A 27,852-nucleotide genomic window follows, 5' to 3' on the forward strand; every position below is an offset into this window, starting at 1 on the left:
GCACACCATCGGCATTTCGTAAATGACGACGCTCCGTCCGCTCTGTACGCTCCGATTCCGATCCAGTGGACGCGCAGCTTAAAGGTTTTGTGGTGGTCCTTAAAAATGAAGATTTTGTGTAAAATTCTGTTCAAACTTTTTCTGTGACTTAAAAAAAATATGGCAAGTTCTATACATTAAATTAGGTATATTTTTAACTAAGTTACGATAGTCTTGACTCTTGAGTCTTGACTGACGACGCGACGACGCGACGAAGGCTGTAAATTAGACAAGTAGTAAAATGTTTATTGTCTTTTAATTTAATTGTTTTAAATGTTCTAATGATAAAAAATCCCTTTGTACCAAACCTATTGCACAATAGACATATTATCTGCCTATTGTTTAACTTAACTTGAGATTTGAGACTATCAAATGGCATGTTGTGCCCTTATCATAAACCTTCTGTTATTTATTTCCTACCTGTTTAACTACTGATTATTTCTTAAATTTTTTGTTCTGTGTGTTACCTTAGCTCCGGCCTCCGTCGATCGTCGACAATGTTATTTCTGCATTTCCTGAGCTAAAGTTTTATAATTAGAGTTTTATCAAGAGCTGCCGTCATCGTCAAATTGCTAAAGTACTTAATAATAATAATAAATATTTATTTTCTCACCACAAAATTACAACATGAAAAGTGGCTGTGAGCCTGTGACATACGGACGGACAGACAGACAGGCATGACGATTTTGTAGGTCCTATTACCTATAGCTATAGTCTCTGAGAAAAACCGCGGACCATGAAGCTAATAGACAGACGGACAGACAGACAGACGGACGAACGGACAGACCGATACTATAAGGGTTCCTTGTTGACTACGGAAGTCCGAACCCTAAAAACGATAATATAATATGGTTGTGGGAATCAGTGACTTATGAGTTATGAGTTATGGTACTTATCGCAAGTACTTTAATCACAATTTTATTAATGTATAATATTTTAGCAGTTCAAACAATACACACAAATCACAGTGCACTTGGCTAATAACTCGAATCTCGTAATCTATGTCGTAATAGCAATTATTTAGGGTACTTTTTAATTAGTACATATTTTCTCTTAAGAATTACGATTGACAAAAAATAATGTTTTCGCAACTTATGCCGTTTTTGTAAACTCCTACTTAACTTACTTTGTTATTTTTAGTACTTATTTCTGTTGTTTCGTTTGTTGTGAAAAATATTGAAACAAACATTTGACATCATCGTATTGCCTGTGGTATTGCCAAACGTAAATGAATGGTCTAATTCTTTCCTTGTTCAATGAACGATATATCAGTAGGCGAGAGAGGGACGGCACGCCGATAGTCGTTGCCGTTTCGAACCGCATGGCGTACACTCGTACTACGCAAGCTGACGGTGTGTCGACATTGGACGTTGGATCGGTTGCCGGCCCGAGGCTTCGCCCGAACGCGACGCGTCAGCCTCGCTCGTCACGAAATTTGTTAGTCTCGCAATGGCGTTAACAGGAGGTGGTTGTGTGTCCGTTTAGTTTATCGACGACCCGAGCGGACACCGGCCCAAAATATTGGCCTGTCTAGACTTGCTCGAATTACTCGAAAACGTTCTTGTAATTCCGCTCAAAATCGCTTTTTGCCACCACGGACAGTCAAGTTTTGGTACGATATCCACTCAGGGCGAATCATTTCAAGGTTCGTACTATATTCGCAGGTACTTTACAATTTCCCTCTACTAATTCGCCGATTGTCTCTGTTTCATTAAATATTTTGCAATACTTTAGTGCTGCGATCGAAGTGGTTCGGCTGCGAGGAATCTAACGAGTATTTTTGTTGCAGATCATGCTCATCTCATCGTAGTTCCTTCTTCGTTTTAAGTGTTAGTGTTTGTGACCGTGTATTGTGACAGTGACCGTGCTAGTGTTGTGAAATGGATCCCGGATCACCCTCGTTGCTATGGCCGCTGCGCCTGACCAAGCCGGCGCCGACGGCGGCGGTGCCCGAGGACAGCAAGGACGAGGAGAGGGCGCAGTCCCCGGCGCTGGCCGACCGCCTGTCCGCGGCGCCGTCACCAGCGAGCCCCGCTCCCGCCAGCCCCTCGCCCCCCCAGCACCAGTTCCAGGCGGCCCTGGTGGCCGAGAAGTACCTCCTGCTGGAACAAGTGGAAGGATCATCGCTCTGCCGATGTGTGGACGTGCGCACGCAAGAGGAGTATGTTTGCAAAGTGAGTACCGCTCGCAGGCTATAGCAATAACTAAAACTATAAACGAAACCAGTCGGACCGCGTCTCGGTCCCGCACAGTACGAAATTGGTAGCACAAACACCTTGACTACCTGATTTTTTAAATACTTTGCCCCTTTTTGATAACAGCTCAGATTTTCTCGTGTTTAGAAGTGGGTTCATATTAGGTATAATTTATAACGACTAGGTATAATTGTTATTTAAATATCAATTTATTTTTATCAATCAATACTTTTTTTGATACTGGATACACGACATAGCTTTATAGCGAGATAACTTTTTTTGACTGATGAGTGATGACCGATGACTGAATATTGATGAGTGATGAATTGATTTGATAATGAAAAAAAAATACATGAAAAACAAACTGTCAATGTCATTACTCAAGTCATTAGTCTATGATATAAAAGAGGTTATTACGAAGCTGTCATTATTTTGTCAAAAACGTTAACCGAGTAGAGATGGGCACGTACCTGGATATTTACCCATCTACCCGGTATTTACCCTCACGTACCCGGTAAATACCCGTATCTACCCAAAAGGGCGGGTAGATAAAATTCAATATTTAAGTCACAACCACCTCAAGAACGGTAATAGCTAGAGAGTTGAAATTTTCACAGATTGTGTACATCCGTTGCCACTATAAAAACAAATACTAAAAGTAAAATAAAATTAATATTTAAGGGGGGCTCCCATACAACAAACATGTTTTTTTGGCCTTTTTTGCTATCTTATCAATAATAGCAAAATGTAGGTACTTGAATTTTTACACAGTCTTTAGATGGATGTTAACTTTAATATTTAATAATAATATTAATATAAAATAAAAAATTAAGAGGGGCTGCCATACAAAAAACACAAATTTTGTCCTAATTTTTCTCTATAATGGTACGGAACCCTTCGTGCGCGAGTCCGACTCGTACTTGGCCGATTTTTTTTATTTACATTCTATTATTTTATTAATAATTTAAAATATTTGAAAAACCTTTAAAATATTAAAAAAAAGTATTAGACAAAATATTAGAAGACCCTTGAAAATTACTTTTAAAATAGACAATGTATAAGTATCTGGTTAAAGAAATTATATAAAAAAATATGTAGGTATAATTTTTTATTATTTATACATATAACACGTCCTATCTTATATAAAATGTGATTTGCTTTGATTTGCTTCTGATTTTTTTAACTTCTCATTCTGCTAGCGATCTGACTTCTAGACATTGAACTAGTCGTTTTGAATTTCTTCTTTGTATGGCACGCATCCATTAATGCGTCTATATATTTACTATTTATCTTTATTTACAGAAGATTTTGTGGGGCTCGTCTTTTTAATCTTTTGAATGTTTGGTTTGGTAGAGTTTTTATCAATTTTTTTGCCAATATATTGGGATGTCATTTTATCCTTTTACAATAGTTTTGAAGGGAGTTTTTAATTTTCTCTTTTACATACTTGATTTTTAGATCATTGTAGGTTTGGCTATTCGTAACATAATATGGGGCTCCAGTTATTGAACGCAGGGTTTTAGATTGGAATCGTTGTAGAATTTCTGTGTTTGATGTAGAGGTTGTGCCCCACAACTGCATCCCATAGGTCCAGATGGGTTTAAGTATGCTTTTATACAAAATAAGTTTATTTTATCAGCCAGTAAAGCTTTCGTAGCTGCTTGTCTAAAGCCTTTCTTTTGTTCCATATATGTGTTCTCCATGTTAATCGCCTGTCGAGATAAAGTCTAACATCGTTTGACTGTGGTATTTTTATCCGATTAAGTTCTACTTCTGGACATGTTTCGTGTCTTAATGTGAAAGTTACATGGACAGATTTATTCTCGTTGGCTTTTATCCTCCAATCTTTTAACCACTATGATATTTCATTTAAGGTTCTTTGCAATTTTGCCGATGCTCCATGGGCTGTTTGGTCTACTGCGAGGATTGCTGTGTCATCTGCGTATGTATATGTCAGAGCTTCATCAGTACTAGGAAGGTCTAATGTGTTTAGAAGGTAGAGATAAGGGCCCAATATACTGCCTTGCGGCACTCCTGCTTCGATTTCATGGAGACATGTGACACTATCTCCGTACTCAACATAGAAATATCTATTGCTGAGGTATGCGTTTATAAAGAGGTAGAAGTTTAAGGGTGGCTTTTTACGAACTTTATACAACAGTCCAAGATGCCATAATCGATCAAAGGCCTGTGATATGTCCAGAAAAATAGTAAGATTTGCTTTCAAAAGCTTTTTGAATTTCTTCTACTAGTCTGTGTACCTGCTCCACGGTCCCATGCACTTGGCTTGCCCGAATTGGTGATCGGATAACAGTTTACTCGCTCTGATTTCTGGCATCATGCGTTTCAGGAAGAGTATTTCTAAGACCTTGGAGGGCACTGGCAGAAGACTTATAGGCCGGTGAGATTTTTCATCCTATGGATCTTTTCCGGGTTTGGGGATTAATATTATAATCTCTACTTTACATTGCGGGGGGACAATTTTTTTTTTAATACACGCGGATTTGTGTGAGATATTTGATTCTACTTTCTGGTAACTCTTTTAGTATTTTTGGTGAAATGTTTACGCCAATTTTCATGCTGGGGAAGATTGTTAAAATGGTTCCCTTAAACGAGGATATACCATTGGTGACTTTTTTGTGGTGAACGCGCTGACTTGTGTTTTGGTGCGGTTAAATTAGACTGAGTTACGTCTACCCCATTCCACCCCGAGAAATATGCGAGAAGTCACATTATCTGTACTATCATCTGCATAGCAATTAATGCCGTTGGTCTGTAACATGTCATTGATATGCTGTATGAATAGGGTAGGCGATAGCACACAGCCCTGAGGGATACCAGCGTCAACAGATAGAGTATCAGAGCATTCACCATCAACTACGACTGCTAAGAAACTTGTGACCCTCTTGCATTATTTCTTGGATGTATGGAATCTTGGATAATAGTGAAATTGTATATATCCAAACTGACAGCTAATACCCATAGTTTCAATCGCCTGAGCCAACGATGAGTTAGGTACGCCAAGAGAGCCGAGCCGAGCCTTAGTAATCCCTGAGCGTCCAAGTGTCGAAGGGGCTGGCTATTGATGATGGACTCCATCATCTTCGAGAAGGTTATAGCGATTGATCTGCTGTTGGAAGAATTGGAACGGTCACATTTTTTAAGTATCGGGTTCTCAAAAAGCTGTCTTTCAAGAAGCCGAAACTATGTGAGTAGGATAGTTGAGCCAAAAAAGACGCGTAAAGACCGGAGCCAACTCTGGAGCACTCACTGGAGCTACTTGCACTGAGCGCTGATAAAACCGAATATCCGACATGACGCTCATACTTCGTTACCATAACCAACCATACCGGTTGGCGGTTTCCGCCCTCATCATAAAGGGTCGAGTTGGACGACATGAGGACATGTCATAAGATCGGCATTCTCTTTTGCGTGTTGAAGGAAACACAGTGCAAGCGCTGTTTCACGCCGGTTTTTTCGGAGTCGACCCATTCGTACCGAAGAATCGCTCTCCCACGGTTAAAATGGATTTTTTTTCTTTTAAGTAACGCACAGGCCAAGAACTTTTTATATTTGATCATTAGTTGCGTTTATACAAAAACAGTACTCATTTACATAATACATTAATTTGCATGTACATAATATATAGGTGTCAAGACTGTAAAGGTGCCTCTTCACAATTGACCATACTGGCCCACTACTAGCCATCGCCATTGTGTAAACGGAGTAATGGTGTATGATGATTGATGGCGGACGATTTTCAGGCGTGGCGGGCAATGGCGTGGCCTGCAGTGGGTCATCGTGACATTGTGTACTGGTTATATAGGAGACAAGATTTTGCACACGTGTTCCTCTAATAAAGTAGGCATCCACTATAATTGTATTTCACAAAATTCTTACCTCAAAGAGGTTTTATACCTTGCGGTTGTAATAGTATAGGCTCAAGGTTAGTTAGTGGAACCTTATAATTTCTTAGACACAATTACACAACAATATTTCGTATTAAGTGCCTACAATTACTAACAAATATTGAATTACGAGAACCTATGTATATTAGAATTTTTCAAAGTTTAGACTAAAGGAGGGATGAATGTTTTGAAATTTCGCACGCGTGTTTCCCTTAACGATGAAAGCGTCCACTAAGATGATTTACTCAATTCCCAAAACTTTATCACCATTAAAAGGCAGTATACTTTAAAGAATATTAATATCACACATACAAAACCAAAATTTAGGAAAAAAGTTCAAAAACACAGCGTGACATGCGGCCGAAATTCATGAAAAACATGGTTTTGTATTGCAAACATACATTAGTTTAAGACTTAAAGGGGCTTATTCGAACAGTTACGAACTAGTGACCAAATTTGCATTATTTAATGGAGGTTTTACTAAGGATTTACTAAAAAAAAATATGTGAAAACGTACGCTGAATTATAAATACCCACCATTTTTGGGTATTTACCCAATCTACCCGGTAAATACCCAATCTACCCGGTAAATACCCAGGTGGGTAGATTGGGTATTTACCCATCGCCCATCTCTACCTACGGCACGGGTGGGAACCCCGTGGTGATGAACCTTTCAATAACGAGCCCGCATAGTTTCCCTCCGTTTGCCAATTTTTGATCATTATTTATTACAAATGTAACTGATCAGTGATCATAATCAAATACGACGAACTCGCGTCAAAGCTGCACGCAGACCAAATTAATTTTAGCTTTTATCCCTTTATGTCAAACGAATAAACGGTACAAACTGTGGTACAAACCTAGGTATCGACAATTACAGTCTGTCAAGAAAGTGAAGAAATCAAAAAGTGGCAACATCGTAGTGTCCCCTTTTTTCTTAGATTGATTTGAAAGGGATGGCACTACGATGTTGCCACTTTTTAATTTCTTCACTTTCTTGATAGACTGTACCAACCGAAAAGTTATTTAGGTTTATTATTCGCTTAAGTGCAATAATAGCTTTCAATGTTCAACATCGATGTCATATTTTATATGTCATGGCCTAGCGGCGTTCGGAGTCGTAGGCCGCAGTGATCGCTGGTACAATGTCATGTGTCGAATCGAGATAATAACGTCAACAATTATTATTATTATAACATAAAATCACCAAAATCGATCCTTAAATGTTGAGAAACCCCAAGCGACGTCGGCGTTTTTGCGTCGGCTGAATTCACTCGCGACAGCAAAACCCGTTTAGAAACTTGTTATTTTGCACATCCTCCGCGTAGGCTTCGATTTAGGCTGCAGGATACGAACTAGCGCCGAACAAAGGCCTATACAAGTATTGTCAAGGCACAAAATATACACTTCCCTCGTGAGAACCCGACAAGGTTGCGTGTGGCAACATTATCGTTGCTAAACGTTGAATGTATTTACAACATAGCTAGTTGCTGTCACTGCAGCCTTTAAATATATTTTATTCTGTATAGACGTCGGCGTGTACTCTAGTCGGCTAGGGATTAAGTTTAGATAAATATTAAATACCAGTAGACGCGACGAGCCAGTTTGACCTTCTCATTGACATTGTGAAATAGACGACTGATAACGGTGATACGTCGAGCGAGGCTGCCGGACCCCCACCAGTTCCCTCTCCGAATATTATGCGCCAAGTTCATTGCTAGACGTGCTCGATTTGTGTCAGCGCATAACAATAAATGATCGATCTCTATTCTGTACATTTTTTGGCGTATCAAAAAATAACGCAACGTTTAGTGTCTCGATACTTCACTCTAAAATTAAAATATTTGTTAGTCGGTAGTCGGTACGCAATAATTCAAATAATAGCTGATAATAATGATTAATGTAACTGCACTGATCATAGGTCAATCTGATATATACACCTACATAACATTTTATACTATTATTTTGCGTACCGAACAAATAGTTTGGCTACACCAGGATTAAATAAATATTGATATCGTAAACTAGGTTACCAGCCATAAGCAACACTAAAGCCAAATATTATCGATCAATTGCCACAGCTATTGCGAATTCTTATCGGTTTTTTCGTAAACAGTCTAAAACGGGTCACATAAGTAGGTACTATCTACGCAGCGAGCAAGTAAAATTAGTCTTTTACGTCTAGGTTTTAAAAAAGGTTACCTTTATGACGTTCTATTTATAAAAATATTAGTAAGGAGCTTTTTTTGACGCACTTAATGATTCACCTACTGAGTCTGCCGTCTTGATTTAGTTTTTATATATATACCTATTTGACTTATTTTCGTAAACAAAAATACTTACCACTGTTCTCATTTCAAAAATACCACGTCTTAAATTGTTTCGCTTATTTCGTTTCGAATATTATGCCTCGTAGGCCAGCAGGCAGCACATTCGCGCTCATTCTATTTCTTAACCCTCTGTCGTCACCTAAAGTTTCCGTTTGATATTGCTGCTGATAGCTGTTTATTCGCAAAGGGTTTCTATTCACCTAACGTTTTGACCTCGTTATATCAATGCTATGAAACCCTTTCAAAAGGTCCTCGAATCCCTTTAAAGCCGAACTAGACGTGCTAGCTAATACTCGGCTGATATTAATCGGAACGGCGTTTATGCAAGAATACTTTTTACAACAGTAATTAATAATTATAAATTAAAATTACACTTAGCGAGCGAATACATTGAAATATGCAGTGCCTTACTAAGATCGAAATACATTTACGAATTAATTACAATATTTCATCGAGAAGGTTAATACTGCCTTCAAAGGCTGAGGAATCTGATGAAATATCTGCATTCGTTTCATAAAGTTCTGTCGCGTTACGTAACGTTATCTCGTCTCTTGCAGGTAGTATCGAGGGACTGCAGTAGTCTCCTGCAGGCGCACTACCGGCTCGACGGCCATCCGCACGTCAATCCGATCCACGAGGTGCTGGTGGGAGACAAGAGGGTGTACCTAATATTCCCGCGGTCCCACTCGGACCTGCACTCCTACGTGCGGGCGAGAAAACGGCTAAGAGAGCACGAGGCCCGCAGGCTGTTCAGGCAAATGGCGGAAACGGTCGCCGCCTGCCACGAGCAGGGCATCGTGTTGAGGGACCTCAAGTTGAGGAAGTTCGTCTTCGCCGATCCACAGAGGTGAGTTTCGCATGTCTTTGTACGAATAGTTTTATTGCTCGAATATTTGCAGCGTGAAACACGACTCGGTATTTCTTGACGTTAGTCGCAGTGATCTCATCTTAATTCTATGATAAAATAATTCCTTTTGACACGTGTTAGTAGAATATTACATAAACGATAAAAACCCAAGATTCTGCAGCCGAACAATCTGACGCGATCGAGATAGCGGAGGAATCTGCGTAATCGCTATTGTAGTTGACGCCCGGCGGTTTCCTAACGATTTTCGCAAGGACTATGATTTAATATAGAGAAATCAATGTACCTAGTAAATTGCAATCGATTGAAATTATCGCACACAGTTGGCTGTGCGGCGTGTACTAAATTTTGCCAATGAACTGACGCAATGCAACACCGTTGTTGATATCTCAGTTGCTATCGAAAATCTTACTTGTGTAATCCAATGACACTACTTCAATTTTTTTAATTTGGGTCAATATCTATCCTAACAAAAGTAATACAATTTAGAGGTAATTATCGTTCCGAATATCATTTTGACTCAGAAATATTTCTTAGTTCCACCTTTTTAAAGGAGGCGATTAAAAATATATCACGGATAGAAAAATATTTGTACAAACTGTGAATGGATGACAGGGGATCCCGATTCCCGTGCCCGTATCAATTCTACATCGAATAAAAGTTTTAGTCATAGTTCAATGGGTTACTTTCTCTTTATTATCAGTCCACCCACGGCTGCCCGTGAGAAGTTCTAGGCCCACAAAAACGTCGGAAGCCGAACGGAAACGAACTTCTCGAGTGGCACGTCATTTCCTTTTGTTCGATAACGCTATCTTTTATTTATTACATCTCCTATCAGCCAATAAAAGCTTCAATAGGAGCATCGTTCACGAGCGCCACAGCTAACACCCGCAACAGAACGTTACAAACTATTAGCAATCGTAATTACTGGCAGCCGGTATGAGCCGTTTTCGAACTTTTGAAACGTTATCTGGCCTCCATTGTTGCGAATATCTCCGGCAATGCTAGCGACTCAAGGCGAGCGGTGTCACCGCCGCGTACAATACAATCAGGTCAAGGGTCTGCGCCCGCGCACGCGGTGCGCCGCGACCCCTATACCTGCATCCCTTAATCCGACCTGACTCCGAGAAATCCAATTAAAATACAAGTGAAAAAAAACCCTTATGCGGGGTCCACGCAACGTATACTGTAATGAAATTCTTTTATTCACCTGTCCCGCATACGGCATAACAACCCCTTATTGATTTTCTTTATTTTGATAACGAGCCACGTCTTTAACGTTTTATTATAAAAGCTATTGTGACGTTCGTCTTAACGTACTTTGTTTACTGCGACTATTGTTATCTCGGTATTCGGTCGTTCGTCCCGCGGGCTTCTGTAATCGAATTCGTTAGGAATGAGGATACAATGGCTCCTCCTCCACAAATCTAAAGCAAATCGTTTCGTTAACCCCGAGAGAACGTCCCCGATGACTTTCTCGACCGAAAATAATTTTGCGCACGAATTTTGTCTTAGCACTCGTCCGCCTCGAGTACATACTTTACAGACGTACGGTATACGAGCTACGAGTCCTAGTGGGTGTAAATTTTACGTGGACGGACGCGACGGCTTAATTTATAAAATTTAATACCTCTCAACGAGTGCTGCAGCATCAAAGCGAACGTTGTCAAAAGCGCAGATTTGCGACGCGGAACACGAAGCACCACGGCTACATCAAAAGTAAAAACTTTAGCTCCGGCCCCGACCCTAAATGTAATAACAGAGCTCATGTTTTCGTAGTTTCCTGCTGCGCCTGGGAAACTAGACTCTCGGCGTGTCTAATGTAAAACTTTAAAACTAGCATCCTAACAATTTAATATCTAACTTCTTAGAACACGTTCTAGCGGAAACGTCCACTCGACGCTTCCCAGGTCCGAACTTTCCCATAGATTCGCTCATTAAATTATTCAGAACATTTGCATAGGCAGCTGACCTTGTGCGTCCCTAATAAATTCTAATGATTATGCACATGCCGCGGTCAAGATACGCATTCGGGTTTCGTGAGAATGGTCACATGTCGCGCGGAAGGTGCAACACGATCAAGTGTCCCGCCCTTCGACCTCCGTTCACACGTTCGCGAGCTACCCCTGATTATTATAATATTTCGCTTCGAGTCATCCGCTGGACGCCACGCTGCGATCCGCAGCTCGAGTAACATTAATATTGATTCAGCGCCCTTTGAAGTGTTTCTACTACCCCCGAGCTGTTCTCATCCTTTGAGATGGAAAGAAATTATTTTCCTTTACCGGTCCGTACGACAACTCAACTTTTATAACACTTTGACATGTTAATCAGTTTTGAGATTATAAGAAACTTGAAATGTATTGCTTCCTCATAGATTGCTTACATAATAAAATATTCTTATGTTCCATTAAAAACTGAAAAAAGTATTTTAATATTTTTTGCACCTCAACCTACATTCAAAGTATATTTTGAAGAATGAAAGCGTTATATTTTTGAGACGTTCTACTTTCATAATTCAGGTTACGAATATTGTAATACATTTAAGAAACGCCGAGCAGGTTAAGTTTTATTCTCTAGCCGCGTATTTCATTGTATTCTTCGGACGTAATTCCTCCTTTCTCGTCTAATTCAATAAAGCCGGATGTTTCCTGTGTGTTGTGTGAATCTTTATTCTTTACTGTCATCGGATCATTCTTCGGCGGATGTAGACGACGGAAGTGTCTCCAAAGTATTTCTTTCCTTTGTATCACTATTTCGCTACGCAATCTTTTTTCTGTGGAACTACAGGAACTAAATAAATTGTAATCACTTGTAAATCTTTCTGTAAACAAAGCCAGGTATAAAATATTGTCATCGTTGTGCCCCAAGCCCCCAACCCGCCCACTCCGACTAAATATACCGTCTCAGGTAGGCAACAAAGTTGAAACATTGTTTTTACTCAATGCGGATTTCGGTAGCCGGATTGCTTTATAAAGTTTCCTAACAAAATATCGTTTTAAACAATGCTAAATCACTGTTGTAAGTTGCAAATTAACTGGGCTCCCAAAGTTTTAAAGTATACACTTTTGTTTGCCAAGCTGAAGGGTCCGGCCCTTTTCGGCAAAGTACAAGCTGCCCTGAAAGAGTTGCTGTCTTAAACTAAAATTATCCTGGATTTACCCTTTGTTTGTATTGTACGTCATGACTTCTATTACTTACATACATATTTCGCAATTTATTAGAGATGTGCCGATCATGACTTTGGCCGACTAGCCGATTAGTCGGCTGCAAAGAAGCCGACTAATCGGCCGACTAGTCGGCCAAGCCGATCATGGTTTCGGAAGTTTCCGTAACGCTTTTTTAACTGCTGTTTCGCGTCGCACACGCCGCCTGCAAACGTGTCGAATCGTGTTAAGTATGTTTACTTCGCGTACAATGATGAAAAACTTAAAGCAGATATGTTACTACCACGCGCGTTGTGAAGATTCAAATACTGCCCAATTGGGCCGTCTGTTGTTTAGTCTGTAAAATTACGTCGTGCGTGGATCGAAAATGTTCCAATTATGACTCGAAAGTAAACAAAACACATGGAATCTCTTACCACATGTCTTGATTGCAATAAATACCTCGATTATTTACGTTTTCAATTATTTTTTCGAACAATCTGGAAAAAATCGAATTTTCCTCATAGCTCAGGCGAAGAAAGAGACAGCGATACGATTCGACGTTTAAAAATAGAACTGTCTCTTTTATGTAAATGGTTTTTCGTATCTTTTGTTTCACTTATCTGTCAAATTTGCAATTTTGAATTTGAAAATTGTTCGGAAGAGATTTAAGCCGGAAAATAGTATGGACGTAACATATCTGTATAAGTAGGAAATCATTGTTCGCGTACGTTACTTTATTTTGTTTAGCTATGATACAGTTAATGGTTTTCATTAAATATTTCATGTACATGAAATCTATATTTGCTAATACACATACTTAATTTGTTGTTAAAATTATATTTATAAAAATAATTTCTTTACTAGTAATTTCAGGAACACTTCATTGAATTTTAAAATGTGTAACACTGATTGAGTGTGATCTGTACACATTATAAATAATAATTAAGGTTTTTCTTTAATATAATTTCAATAATAGCAAAAAAGTAAAAAGCCGATTAGTCGGCGCTTTTTGCCGACTAGTCGCCGACTACAAAAGTGGCCGGATAGTCGGCTTTACCGACTAGTCGGCGACTAGTCGGCACATCTCTACAATTTATACAAAAACTTATGGAATGTTACATATTAATAGGACAGCGTTACTTTTGTGGTTTCTCTTTGATTTACATTTTTTAACGTCTGCGGTATCTTCAGCAACCATAGTTTGAATTAGAATTCCAATTTTGCACGTGCTATATTTAGTGGGCGTCGCGAAAGTCATCGTGTCTGCGGCGCTCTCGGAATGGGATAATTGTGGCGCAGTGCTCTGGCAGCGGCTAGCGGATGTGCCAAATCTGTTCGCGAATCGCGAGTCGCGACAGACCCGGCAGACGCCGCCGCGGCGCATTCCGGCCCGGCCACCGCCGCACCATCACGCACTCAAATGGAATTCAGTTAAACGATCCATTAGCGAAAATTCAATCCTTACATATTGAGAACTATTTTACAACTCATAAGCGTATGCCAACTTTACCAACTATTCCAAAATCTTTTGAAACGCCGTTGCCAAACTCATGGTGCAAGAAATGTTCGCTATGTTACATCTAAGTAGGCATTTGCATAACTGCCGCTTGTAACATAAACGCCTCCCAGTTTCGACAATTGTATAACTTCGGCCGCTCGGAGCACCGATCGTCGCTAGAGGAACGATTCTATGATTGTAGCTCTAGTTATATAATAATCCTCGTGTAGTCTGATGAGTGATGTGCGATGCTGCGCAATACGATCGGGGGCGGGGGCATCAAAATTGAAAGAGTTCGTAACTATTTTAGTCTCACACTCTACATATGAGTCGGAGTTCGGCAACGTTTGTGTTCATTTTGGGCGTTTAGTCGCGGCCTCGGTCGACTTGTGGCATGAGGTCGTGCGCAACTGTGCCAATGTCGCCGACGCCGGCACCGCACGCCTCCTCGCTCGTGCGGAACCAAAAGATCGTTAAAAAACAATGATGCGTGCTGCGACGTCATCGCAATTAAAAACTTATGTTACCACCGACTTTATTCTGATAAAAACGTTTTGAGTTGTACGACATTCTTGACATTACACCTACGATTCTCCTCGTTCTTTAAATAAACGAGCCGGTTGTACGACAGTCGTATTCGTCATGACTATAAATAATGGGCGTTCTCACCTTTTTTGGTGATACGAATACACCGGATGCGGCTACCGGACGCGCGCGAGCATTGCTCTTGCGAATATCACCTTTACTGGCTACGAGTGTTGTTCTAGGAAGTGAAAAGGCGGATGTAGTGTAGTGTCAATGCCACTTCTACAAAAATTTACGCTTCTTGTTCTCTGGTACAGCTCTGCGACGCCATGTTTCGAGTGGAGTGCGTGTCTTTATTTGTAAACAATTAACGCGTGTTGCACTCATTAAACATTAAATGTTTCTCAATTATCCGTGAATTTAGTCGGGTGCCAGCTAAGAAAACGCACGACTAGATATTAAATCGATCGGGTTGCGTAAAACAAAGGTCTGCGAAACCTTGTGCAAGCGCTCGGCGCACCCGCGCCCGCTCGACATATCTGCGGATTTGCGTAACCGCGCACTTATCCGCCGCCGCTGATACGTCGTCCATGTGTTGTGACACGCGCCGTTTAGTTCTGTATACCACGGACCCTGCCAATTGAAAACTCTCGTATAACAGTCCTAATGACTGACAACACCTGGACAAACATATTTGCATGATTATTTCATTAAGATGAAATTAGTCAGCCTCATCCGGGTTCAAAATGCTACAGATGAGTGCCTATCTAGCATCTGCTTCAACACAACCGGAAAAAGCGCCAGATGGACTGATCATTGAAATCAGATAAGAATTGAAACAGCCCACATATTCCCAGCTTTGGCAAGATTGCGTTTCAATGTAAAAGAAACGGAAAGACAACACCCTAATTAAAATCCAGAATGAGTCAGTGGAATCGTGACCATTTAATCCACTTAGTAACAGTAAAGCACCCCACTTCCTTTGTACATAATCGAATACATGAATATATTATATGAAGAATAAAATTACCATTCGGCCGTAAGGCACCTACGACGCCCGTATAAGGTTACCTGCACGTGGCACTAATTACTCAGGTTCAGTCCGTAGTGGACTCTAGCATATCTTAGTCGCACAAGAGCGGTCAGCTGGAGCGGGCAGCGGGTCGGAGGAGGTATCGACGCTCGCCAAACACGCGACTTAGCTTTTTTGAAAAGATTTTACATTTATCGGCGTTCCGTGTCGTTCCATCCGAGTTACTTCAGCGCTGTATCGTCAGGGTACCAACCCAACCTCGGGCATAATTAGTAATTTTACTGATTTTTTCTGATTCATATAAATGAGTATGATCTCATCGTTTAAAGGTTAGGTTGTAATTAAAAGAGTGGCAATATATCCTGCTAGCATTAAAACTCCGGCAGCTACGTATACATAATAATCGGCGAAGATGAGCAAAGGCCGATGTGGCTGACCTTTATTTTTATTTGAGCTTCGGTGCTGCATATCTGCGTCGCGAAGGTCGCTGACCGCGGTGGAGACTCATCCAGCGTAACCAAAACATTAACTCGTGGTCTTCCGACGCGGAGCCGCCGCCGCCATTGTATTCCGACCTCTATTCGTCTCCTCGTACAGCCGAGATTGTTGTGCTGACGTCCATGGGAACGTTTTAAGGACACGGACCGTATAAAATTAGTTATTCTAGCGCGCATGTTCAGATTTTTTTGTCTAAGCATTAGATTAGCGTTCACCTGTATCGAATTTGTTATGCGACAAGTGCTCGTATATTATCTTTTTCATGCTCTCATTATTTGCTCCACTATTAAGTATTATTTTTTGTGTGACACGTGACACGTCAAGTCAAATCTAAATTTCAAATTCTAAAAAATAACAACTCATTTTTAGAATGTTTAATCACCAAAGAATTTTTGAATAACAATGTAAATATGAATCAGACATTTCACATGATGCATTCTGTCCCGAATGCGTCAGTTCATTCGATGACGTCACTTAAAGGGAAGGGCCCAATATAGAGGGTTCGGGATGAATCATAGATGTAATAGGTCACTACCCCCGACTATATATAACTACCCTCGAGTACCGAAATATATCCCACATTAGGGAACGTCGGACGAAAATATCTTAAAAACGTAAATACACTATCACAACAGATGTTAAAAGCTATCCAAAAATAATATAATCAGGAAGATATTGCTTCCGACTTATCGACGACTTTGTTTGGAGATGGAGGGAACCAATAAATACTAAAATAACTCCACAGAAAGCCAGCCACCGACTACATTTAAAGCCGAGTAAACAATGTATCGTATGCGTATTGCGTATAAACAAGACCTTTGACGCGGGCTAATTATTGTTGTCAGCAGGTTTAAATTATCTTACCTACTCTAATAATAAATTCTGCTAATTAAAAGACTATAATAAAAACTGAGGGTGATATAATATATTATATAAAATATAAATCAAGTGAATTCAATATTTTTTTCTTAATATCTCTTTTGGCTGCTGCATTGTTCGACCAGATTTACAAATGTGATTGTCTTTATCCAAAATAATCCAAAACTAAAACCGGTGTTAAAATTTATTTACCTGTTAGTCTTTATCCTGCGGCGATCGTTGACGCAAAATAAAAGACAGGCTAGCGGGTGCTACCGGTCTGCAAAATTACAACCTACGCTACGATAAAACCTGACCAGTGCCTTTATGTACGTTTTATTGTTGCTTATACTGTACAAGTTATAATTTGCAGTCATAAAGAACGGTTTTGGCCGAAGTAAAGTCCAAAAATAATTTACTAAACGCCTTTTGCGAGTGCATCTTTTACAGCTACGAAAATGTAGAGCCATTTATTGCCATTTGCCTCCTTTAAGTAGGATTCGAATAACAATTGTGACGATAAAGTAAAAATTGTAATACTTGTAACAATACTCGCTGATACTATTATTGCTTTTACTCAAGTGGAGATAACATTGATAATTTCTGTTAATGAGTGTCTTCATTCTTCAGTCGGACAATGAGACACATCAGTAACCGAGTCACGGACGTGTGTCCTACACCCGTTTCCTGCTCTTGCATAATCCTCAAAACTAACCTCGATATTGAACTCGGTTTTCTCGATTTCTTTGTCCGATTAAAATACGTGTTTTATATTGACGACCATCGAGCTCCATTATTTTGAAATAACTCGATTCATGTTGAATAATAACCTCATAATTTATAATTACGATACATTTTATGTAACTCTAGTCATTTAAAATTTCCTAAAATTCAAGTAAGTACACATTAGCTTCTGTGACTGTGACTCACAAAGGAAACTCAAATGGAAACAATTCAGTTTAGACAGCTATCTGTATATCCGTGTTATTTCCAGCGATAAGCACTAATTACACAGTTTGATGTCATCCTCGGACCGATATCCTGATGATTAAGAGCATTAACTTTGCGCAACGTAGTCCGTCAAATGGTGTTACACTATTTGACAGTACATTAAGGCATGTACTCACAGATAATTAAGCAACACGTGCGTCACTTGCCAAATACAGTGTTACCAATAGTCAGATATATTAATTTCTAAAATACATCTTATCGTCTTAGCAGTAAGGTATAAAAACGGACCGAAACAGTCTAGTAACCACGCAGTATACGACAACACTAAGCGGAGTCCGTCTTGACAGATGTCATTGATATTACTTTTATTAGTGGTAGAGGTCTGGCTGCGTAGGCGCATCCTAATATCATTCTGACGTAACACGGTTCACGGTCAGCTAGAGGAAATGACGCAAGCGCAGTGTTAACATTGCAACACCGGCCGCGTCGGCTCGCCAAAACTATTCCGATCAAAATAAATGTATTTTGAGATTCAAATTCCTCTACCTCTCGGCTGATAGTCGCGAGCTGCTCGATCTCGATTCGCATACGGTTTTTAATCTCATTTTGCAACGTAATTGCTAATAATTAGGTTCGTATATATTATAGATACTAACGATAATTCTGAAACCAGCTTCTTTAATTGCACACGGCTACCTCATGTTGCGCGGACCGGTTTGTATCAGGTCTAGCCGTTTCATGGCCTAGCAATATTTTCATTTGTCAAACTTGCAGCTCGTGCCGAACGAATTTCGACTCTCAGCATCGGTAAAACGATTTCGAACCGGCTCGACGACATTATCCTAGAAATAAAACCAGTCTGCATAAAACTGAATACATATTTTAAATCAGATTTTCTACAGTCGGAGCTCAACTCGTGCTCCAACTACAGGGGAGACAAAGTAAAAGGAACACGTGCTCCTATCCCGGTATTTTTAATTCCCTTTACGGATGATCGACTCACGAGTCACGAGTAACGATTAAAGAGTAGACACGGTAAGTTTAAATTAAAATCTAATGGTGCATCGATCTTCATCGATAGACCTTATCTAATAGTATGAGTCACGAGAAGTTATGGTCGGTAACGTTAAAAACCGCAAACGGCCATCATGAGCGTTCACAATGACATTGAAATGTGCCGTTGCGAAATCGTATTCTTTCGTGGTTTCGGCCTCGCGGCCGGGATCGAAGAATACGTATAATAAATATGAGAACGTACGCGACCTCCCCTCACGGTCACTCCTTGCGTAACCGCCTGCGACAACACAACAATACTCACAAACTGACAATTTATACCATTATTTTTGACATTTCGTGGCTCATTGCGTGGTGTTGCCAGTACGTTTTGTTGATCGAGATTCAGTTTAAGATGTAGTGCCTTAGATGAATGATTGGTCTCGCGCTTGCGCTACGACTAGATACCGTCGGAGTACTTGAAAAATGCGGCAACAAATAATACGCCTCATCGGGCGTAACCGCGCCAGTCGCGCCGCAAGCTTCGGGTGAGGTAGATGTGTCAATAATTTTCGAAATTTTAAGTTACGTCCGTAGCAAAATGCCAATTTGCGTAGTGAGACTATGCAATAATAACACTACAAGAAACAAGAAAGGTACTGGCATCACATACCATCAGTAAATATTATATAAATCGTCATAAACACAGAAAAATAATATAAACCTGAAAATTCGGATCGGAGTACCGCTTGATGTTCAGGGTTGCCAATTACCATAAACTAAAAATTCCCAAATTTTTCTGAGATTGTGATTTTTATTTATTTATTTATTATATCTTATTTTTTTATATATACATAGTGGATGAGTGGATGAGCGCATCTCTAGCTAGGGTAGCTAGTTCGAATCCCGCCAACGGAACAAAAAGTTTTCAAAGTTCCTGGATCATGAATGTGTATTAATAAATATGAATTATGAGTATCATATTAAAATAAAAATCTTAAATACAGTTTATATTTTATGTAAGTACACAATACAGTAACAAATGAGAAAACAAATTTAACATTTGCTTTTTTATAACTCATTCTTAACTTTCGTTAAACTTCCTACCATTGTTTTTGTATTCGTTGAGCTAAACAACGTTGTTATTTTATCGCATTCTTTTCGAATGGACTTTATTCCAATGGTAAAGTTTATCTGGTGATTAAAAAATCAGCATTTACTATACAATAATAATAAATTACAAGACCACAGCAACTAATTTTTCCCCATTGATTGGGCACCAGTCACGTATCTGGCAACCCGATTATCTACGCACACAACAATATTTGTGCATTGTTTTACACACACTACAATATTGAGGTGCCGCATTCGGGAATCTGTGTTTTCTATACAGCGCGGTATCTAGTCGAGCGCGCGCGCGAGACCAATCATTTATCTAAGTGTAGTGCGTTAAAATTTCAACTTGTCTAAATAAATGGATAGTCGTTACATATTATTTCAACTATTTCTTTCCCTGATCTACCAATGTTTTTCAATTTTAGATTGTCATTACAAGTCTCTGATATAACAAGTCGAAGATTGTTATCTCTCAGTATGATTTTAATTTAATACGTCAAGATAATATTTTGATACATGGAGCGAGTCGCAACTATCGCGCGACGGTATGATCTGCCTAACTAAGCCCATTGTTTCATTGCTCCGAATGAGTCAAACGATGATCAGTTTTTCAATATTGCGCACTTGTTTTATATCTATTTAAATTCGCGATGATGTAATACCACAAAAATCTGTCGAACGAAATAATTATTTTGACTTTGACGTAATTACCTTTCTTCAACCTTTACGGGTCAGCCGTATATTTGTATTATGATTCTATTTTCGTTTACGGGGCATCGCGTCGCCTACCCGAAACGTTTTCTTGACGTAAACCTCCCACGCGGGGTGAAGTCGAGCGAAGGGTAGCACGTGACTCTGACGTCACGGGGAGATTCACCCCGCGCGTGACGCAGGAAGGCTCTTATCGACCGACTAACTCAAATTCGCCCTCGGCCCACGTCCAATTAGATGCTTATTTTTGATCGTCGTTTTGTAACTAAAATTATTTGAAGATGAAAGAGTTACAACATTTCTACGGCGCAATCCGTTCGTAACTTTTCTTCGACGGACTTCTCGAGTACGCAATAACGAATGAAATATAGTACAAAGAATGTTACCGAGACTTTAGTCGTAAAAAACGGAGCAGATTTAAATGTAACACGTGATTTGAAATGTAGAGATGACGTAAATGATGCGGAAGCGGTTTCGGTCGGGCGAGTCGCGGCTGGTCGCGGCGCGGCGCAGTATCGACGGTCGACACTCGATAGGTAACCGTGGCCCGTGGACCGTAGCCAAGGCCGGGCGAACCGCACGATAGTGATATATACTGTATCGATTCACTTATCACTCATTACAATTACAAAATATGTATTCGAATCGATATATTATTATGCTCCACAAAAATACTAACTCCTGGAATTTGGAATTCGGATTTCGGAAAGCTGTCATGCTAGGTAGCGACTTTTCGATTGGTACACAAATGAAAGATCAATCGAGAATTTCTTTTTCCTGGTACATACTACGCTTCATAGAATTGTCAACATCCTGTTACTGAAGAATGTAGTGTGAGATATTTACGTTCAAAACTGTTTTCCTCGTTCGGATTGATTTGCGTTTGAAAGGAAATGGCCTTTCAATTGATAAGCGCTAGTAATTGCGACGCAGATAAAACATACCATATTCTAATCTTACATTTTCAAAAGTCAAGATAATTTAAATAATGCTCTATGTTTCTCCAAACGTTCGAAACTTTTCCTCGTACGCCTCGTGTGTGTAACATTTTAATTTCCTGGCATTGTTTTAACTAATCACTATTCCTTTCCTCACCTTTATGATCTTTTTCGTTTGAGTGCGGTCAATTTGAGTTTTTATTACACTCGTAGTGGTTCGATTACTAATTTAGCCGCATTATATGAAGCTGAGACTGGAGACATTAAATAATGTTTATGTAGTATACATAAGAATCCGGCATGCGGCTTCCGCTTATGGAGCAGTGAGCACTGGTTCAATGTCAGTTGCGCAAGCGCACCTCTTCCGTATTGCTGCCCGCCGCCCGCCGCGCCGTCCGGCTCGGCGCCCATTTTAACCAGGAACTATACCGTTTCGAATGTAAATACAATAGCTTATTCCTTGTAATGATTCATTTTATTATCGACGACATCGCACTCTTCCGCTTTAGCTATGTCTTTGGAATTTTTATCCGCTTTCGTTGTATCACTAGAGTAATGCTTTAATATTAGTTTGATAAGTATCTACTCCAAAGTCCGAGTGCATCATTAGTCCGTTGTAGGTCTTCATAATATTATTATCAAACACAGTTTAAGTATCGTAAGATGTTACGTCATGTCGCGTCTTATGTAATAAGCTCGTCAAAAACATACATAATATTTTAGTTGACTTCATCGACACCTTGAATGTTATGTTACACCTGAATAACCTCATATTCTGACGTCAACTTGGAATTTTTATTTGAACAAGATTAATCGGATGTACCTATTACCTAATCCTGTATTTGCTAGTAACTAAGCTTCAATGTTAAAAAATCTTAAAATGCTGAAAATTGTTCAATATTTAAGTAAACTTCCAAAATTTAACTTTTAATAAATAATTTCCCTCGTCATCAAATTGTTACAAATGACGAAAGTGGTTAATCATTCGTGATTAAAACCGATTTTAAATTACATCAGCGTTTTCGTGGACGATATACGTGCCCGGTGCCGGTCGTGTGACTTGACATCTACGTGAGAGCGCGATAATTAATAAATTTTGCGATGCTAGCACGACGTTGCATAGTGAACAGCACGCAGTTTACACGATATATGCTAATAATAAGATTAAAAGACAAAGAAATTAGAATATTGCTCAGATGTTGTTCATTTTAAAAAGGTAATACCCCTGAATCCTGATGTCTCCAGGGGTATTAACTTTTTGAAATTAACTTTGTTTGTTACTTCTAATTTACAACTAGTTGTGTAATAATGTTGTTGCAATATTTCACATTCAATAATGTCTTTCGACTTTCGAGTTGACCATAATATCATCATCATTAGTTAGGGTAAGGTTTAGTCATTTAAAAACAATAATAACGGGTCCACGAACTGGTCTTAAACCGCAGATGGATTATTCTTGGTTCTTATTACGTCGAGCTCAGGAAACAGGACACTCATTAGGAGAGTTGGGACAAATGTAACTTTTTGTCTATGGTCCACTTTATCTTTTATAAGGACGGAAACAAAATATGATCTCTCAATTTCAACACTTTTAAGAAACATCTGTAGCGATCGTTACGTCCACAATCAGCTGTCGAATGTGCCGTTTTCTCTCGATTTCCGGTTCCTCGCATCCGGCTAGTGAATAGTGATCGCACCTCATCCGCTGCCCATATGCTCCGAAAATTACCTGTGATCTCGCCTCTCGGAGGTCATCTATATCCGACGAAACCTTAAGACATTTACCTCGTTTCAAATTTAAGTTTTTATGAGCAAGACCGTAAAGACAATGAAGAAGCATGACGCCGATGTTTTAATGATTATTTCAACCGAAAACAAATGAGATCATCGGAAAGATATTTTTAACTGCGCAATGTTGTCATTGGCAGAGCTAATTGAAAGGAGATAGTACCGACTATAATAGTGAAAGAATTGGACGTTAACCATAAGGGTACATTGATAACTATATCTGTACACGGTCAATGGTCTTGAGCATTATCACGGAGACACCTAGTCACTTAAAGGTCGTACAATCTCCCCTTATCACCCAGATAAGGATACTAAGGTCGCTATGCTGCAACATGCTTTATATGACAGCTATTTTTTTATAAATTTTGTTGAACCCAGATTACTTTTACTTTTTTTATATAAAGCAGCTTTCGTAAATTCGCTGGACCGTCGTTTTGATAATCAATTAATTAGTTCTATAAATATTATCATCGTTAAGAGTAAGCAGCTTATTAAATAATTTACACCGTAATTAATTCTCACGATAATGGAATAATAGCTCTAAAGTCCAATTATGATCTAACCTTTGAAGCGTTGCGTAAATTCATAATTATTATAAATTTTTGATAACCCTGTCTCATAAGATCGAATAAAAAATGTCAAGGTGCATACGGTATTGTTGGAGTGTATCGTGTTAATCTTTTAACAATAACTTCAGGCGGACAATGCACACGTTTTTTTGGCTAACTTGCCAATTCTGTACATTAGGACAGATGTTCCCGTAAACAAATACGCCATTATGTTCGACTCCTACGCATGATTTATCTAACGTCTCAGCCGAATCGGCGAGGTGCTTTGGATATAGCCGGTTATTGTGCAAGATATTCCTATTCACCATGAAAGACACCTTTACTCGACGAGACAATGAACTACACATGCGAGCTCTACCTGCCCAGCGCACGTGCAAGATTCGCATTCTGAGCAGACTAAATGAGTTACTATTGTTACACGCCGTACCCTGTTCGGAACCTTACCCGTATCACACAAGGTGCATTCTACTCTGATTGACTTCTTCAAAACGGCCCGTAAATCTGGCCCAACAAAGAACTTTACAGTCGACAATATACCTACTCAAAGTTATCTGCTTCATATTTGATGAGTGCATCGTCTTACGAACCGGATACCTCATGGATTGTAATATTCCTCTCGATGCCTGCTCGCTAACGATCTCCTGATTTCTTAGGACTTGAGGTCAAAATGTGTTTCGTTTTTATCTTGCATCGAATGTTTATTTGAATGCACGCACAACCAGTTCCAAAGATCGCTTTCGACATAATAATATGCTCCGACTCATGCGAGGTCAATATTTGCTGAACATTTTTTAACCTTACTTGTTGAGTATCGATCGACGGCTGTTGAAATTGACACAAACGAAAATAATAATCAGCCTATACGATTGATACTGGATCCACAAAAATGAACGCTCTGCTGAAAATCTACTTTTACAGATAAAATACAGAATTCAGACGAAAACAATTTTACCTCTTTGTGGAAAATAGCTTATGAGACTTAAATAAATTTGGTTTTCATGTGTGATTTAAAGAGAAATACGTGTTCGAACGAATCAGACACTAATTATTTGCCGCATTCGCACGGAAAACAATTGAAAACTCAGCTCAATAAATGCATCGACAGGATATTACGCGATCAAAGTAAATTGCTTTTGCCGTTATTAATTTTGATAACTGGGATTCGATTCGTTTCTCTCTTTTGTAACAAAGGGAAACCATCAAATTCAATTTACCTCACTCGAACGAAATATTTCGGGTCGAAATAAAATTTGTCCATCTGATGCACCGCGCGAGCACGTTTTTGGAGGCACTCCAGAGTTTTTTCGGTGCGGACATGTGCTCGGCCATCTGCCGGGTCAGATTAGAATATTTTTTTGATTTACCTAAAACACGTTATCGCATGAAAAAGTGACACGCACATGGCGACGGAGCACCTCCTACGATTTTACCTGCCTTTGTTCCCTTTACAATTCCCTCGCGAACATCTGCCGGGTGCTACGATCCTACGAACGATTCCGCGCTTCTGTTCACTATTCCGAGTACCTACATACTTCATCCTCATCTATCAAACCGTCTAGTCTGTCACTACGCATCCAGTATCCACGTTTCCATTTCGTTCGGACTTCGGAGGCTATTTTAACCAATTCAAAGGTTCTTTCAATTCATCAAAATGAAACATTTTATTTTAGTATCGTATATTTATTACATAATCTGGGCGAGGTCAGATGTCATTGCAAAAATTATAAACTCGTTAGCCCATTACAATATATATTTTAATAACACTCGTTAAACAATCGGTATTGAATACGACAAATCTTAAGCAACACTAGGTTACCGTTATACCTGGGCACTCGTATGGAGAACCGTGGAGAGGCCGTCATGACAATACGAGCGAGTGAAACAAAAGAATCGAAGTTGATGTTTTACGATAGAAACAATTAATCGAGTGGTCCGGACGCTGCGGTGCGAGTTGCGAAACAATCGGTCGTGTAGTTGCCAAACGATTGTATGCTACCGCTTTTGTAATGTGGATCGTTTTGAAACTTATTACCTTTATACCTACCTCGTTTTGAGCACAACTAAAGGTACTCGCAGGATTCAAAGGCCGCAAAGGACATTCGTATTGTTCGCGTCCAGTGTTTCCATTACAAAAGCGACCTTAATGATCGAGTTACTTTTGTCTCCACAATAATTTAACAAAAGTCTCCTATTTGTTTTGTTTTCTATTGTAGCAGGCGGGTGAATGAATTTCTGATGTACGAGCTCGCAATATACCTGGCCGATTGATAGATTCAAAGCAGACAGTATGTCGCCCAGCGCCCTCCATTTCAGGTAAAGACAAACATGATGCCGAGCTTTCATCAAACGTGACGACAAACAATTGCATCGGAACAAGTGTACGATTAATTCGTAGTAACGAATGCTCAGTTTTTGAGCGGAGTTTTGCTGCAATAAATCCTTGATGAAACCTTAACCCACTTGGATCATTACATGCCGACACCGGACGCCGGCGGTACTGCAATGTTTAAATTTTATTATTTTGTCATTTTTGTGTTTTCTAAATAGGCGGGGAGCATTAATTTATTCGTGGTGTAAATATGGTCCGAGACCTCAGGACGGCAGGTGTAAAGGGGCTCCGCGTAGACTCTCCCTATGGCATTGGACGGAGTTTTATAAATAATGTGTATGAATGTGTGGGAGCAAAAACGGTCGTTTGAAACGTTGTCTTGTGAACAGGTGCAATTGTGACATTGCTTAGTGACATATTAACGGGTTCTGTATATGGTTAAACAGACCGTTTACTTTAACTGCAGCGCTGGAACATAATATTATATTTGTTGTGGATTATATTTTTAGTTTCGAAGTCGAGTCAACCGCTTGCGAAAATTATAACATCATTATAATCAGTGCAAAAAACGTCAACTCTATGACCGAGAATCTCTAGATCGACGCAAACGATTCGACGCCTCCTGTGCGAGAGACGTTTTTACCGCGGTCCGTGGCCTAGTAAGCGAATATGCCAATGTCAAAGCTGACATTACAGCCTCTATTGCATTATCTTTTAATTAGGTCCATTGTTGTAAACTGTTACATAATTCGCTTGCAATAACTCGATGAATTTTAATATTGCCAACGCGTCTATTGTGAAGCACACGCCCGAGAGTAAAACGAGTGATAAAGTTAACAATAATAATTGTGAACCTAGCGATTACATGCGTCGGACGCTACTTGCAGCGGCGTGACGGCCCGAATACTGGGTCAAGTACAACGGTGCTTTGCCATTCATTGTCAACACTCCGCCCGCCGCGCCCGCCACCGCCCGCGCCCGCGCCGAATCTCGCGCGCGGCCTCGCATACGATTGAACTTGACATATCCACACTCAAACGAGTTTTCGCCTAAATCAAAGGTCGCTCTAGTTTTAAATGTCAATTTTAACCAATTCGTAGTAGCGTTTCGGATTACATCAGCGGCCGCTACTATAATTGCAACGAGTATGACAACTCTAGTTACCTAACTGCCCGCTGCGATTCCAGGTGAAAATTAATGTAATGCAAGCGACGATAACACGACCCATTCGCCGGCCGCCGATTACGCGCCGTAATTCTTCGCGGAGTGCATTATATCATCCGAGAGAGATTGCGAATTACACGAGCTCCCTACGGTGCGAGGTCGTCGTCCGGCGCGCCGTTAGAGCTTCGCCGAGCCAACGATACACGACTAATGGCCGAGTACGTTCACCGCGTTAGAAAACCTACTTCGGTTCCGCACTTTCTTTATTGCATCACAGTAATGTGCCGTTTCGCCCGCACTCTCTTCCGTCGTCTTGTGCAAGCCGTCGGATTCGGGGCTCGTCACCAGTAGCCGAAATTGCTTGCATATTTACCGAATATAATATCTCAGTATCA

At 39.9% G+C, this 27,852-nt stretch overlaps 1 protein-coding gene across 2 annotated transcripts in view; it reads left to right on the forward strand.

The window, feature by feature from the left end:
- Nucleotides 1-1,415: 1,415 nt before the first annotated feature.
- LOC121733109 (tribbles homolog 2-like) overlaps nucleotides 1,416-27,852 on the forward strand; it is a 37,662-nt gene continuing 11,225 nt past the window's right edge. For both annotated transcript variants that reach the window (XM_042123266.1, XM_042123274.1), the window contains exons 1-3: nucleotides 1,416-1,684; nucleotides 1,829-2,213; nucleotides 9,030-9,319. In XM_042123266.1, the coding sequence (XP_041979200.1) occupies nucleotides 1,920-2,213; nucleotides 9,030-9,319 (584 nt within the window). In that variant the 5' untranslated portion in view covers nucleotides 1,416-1,684; nucleotides 1,829-1,919. The remainder of the gene's footprint in view (nucleotides 1,685-1,828; nucleotides 2,214-9,029; nucleotides 9,320-27,852) is intronic.

Source organism: Aricia agestis, chromosome 1, assembly GCF_905147365.1.
Source record: "Aricia agestis chromosome 1, ilAriAges1.1, whole genome shotgun sequence".
NCBI lineage: Eukaryota > Metazoa > Arthropoda > Insecta > Lepidoptera > Lycaenidae > Aricia > Aricia agestis.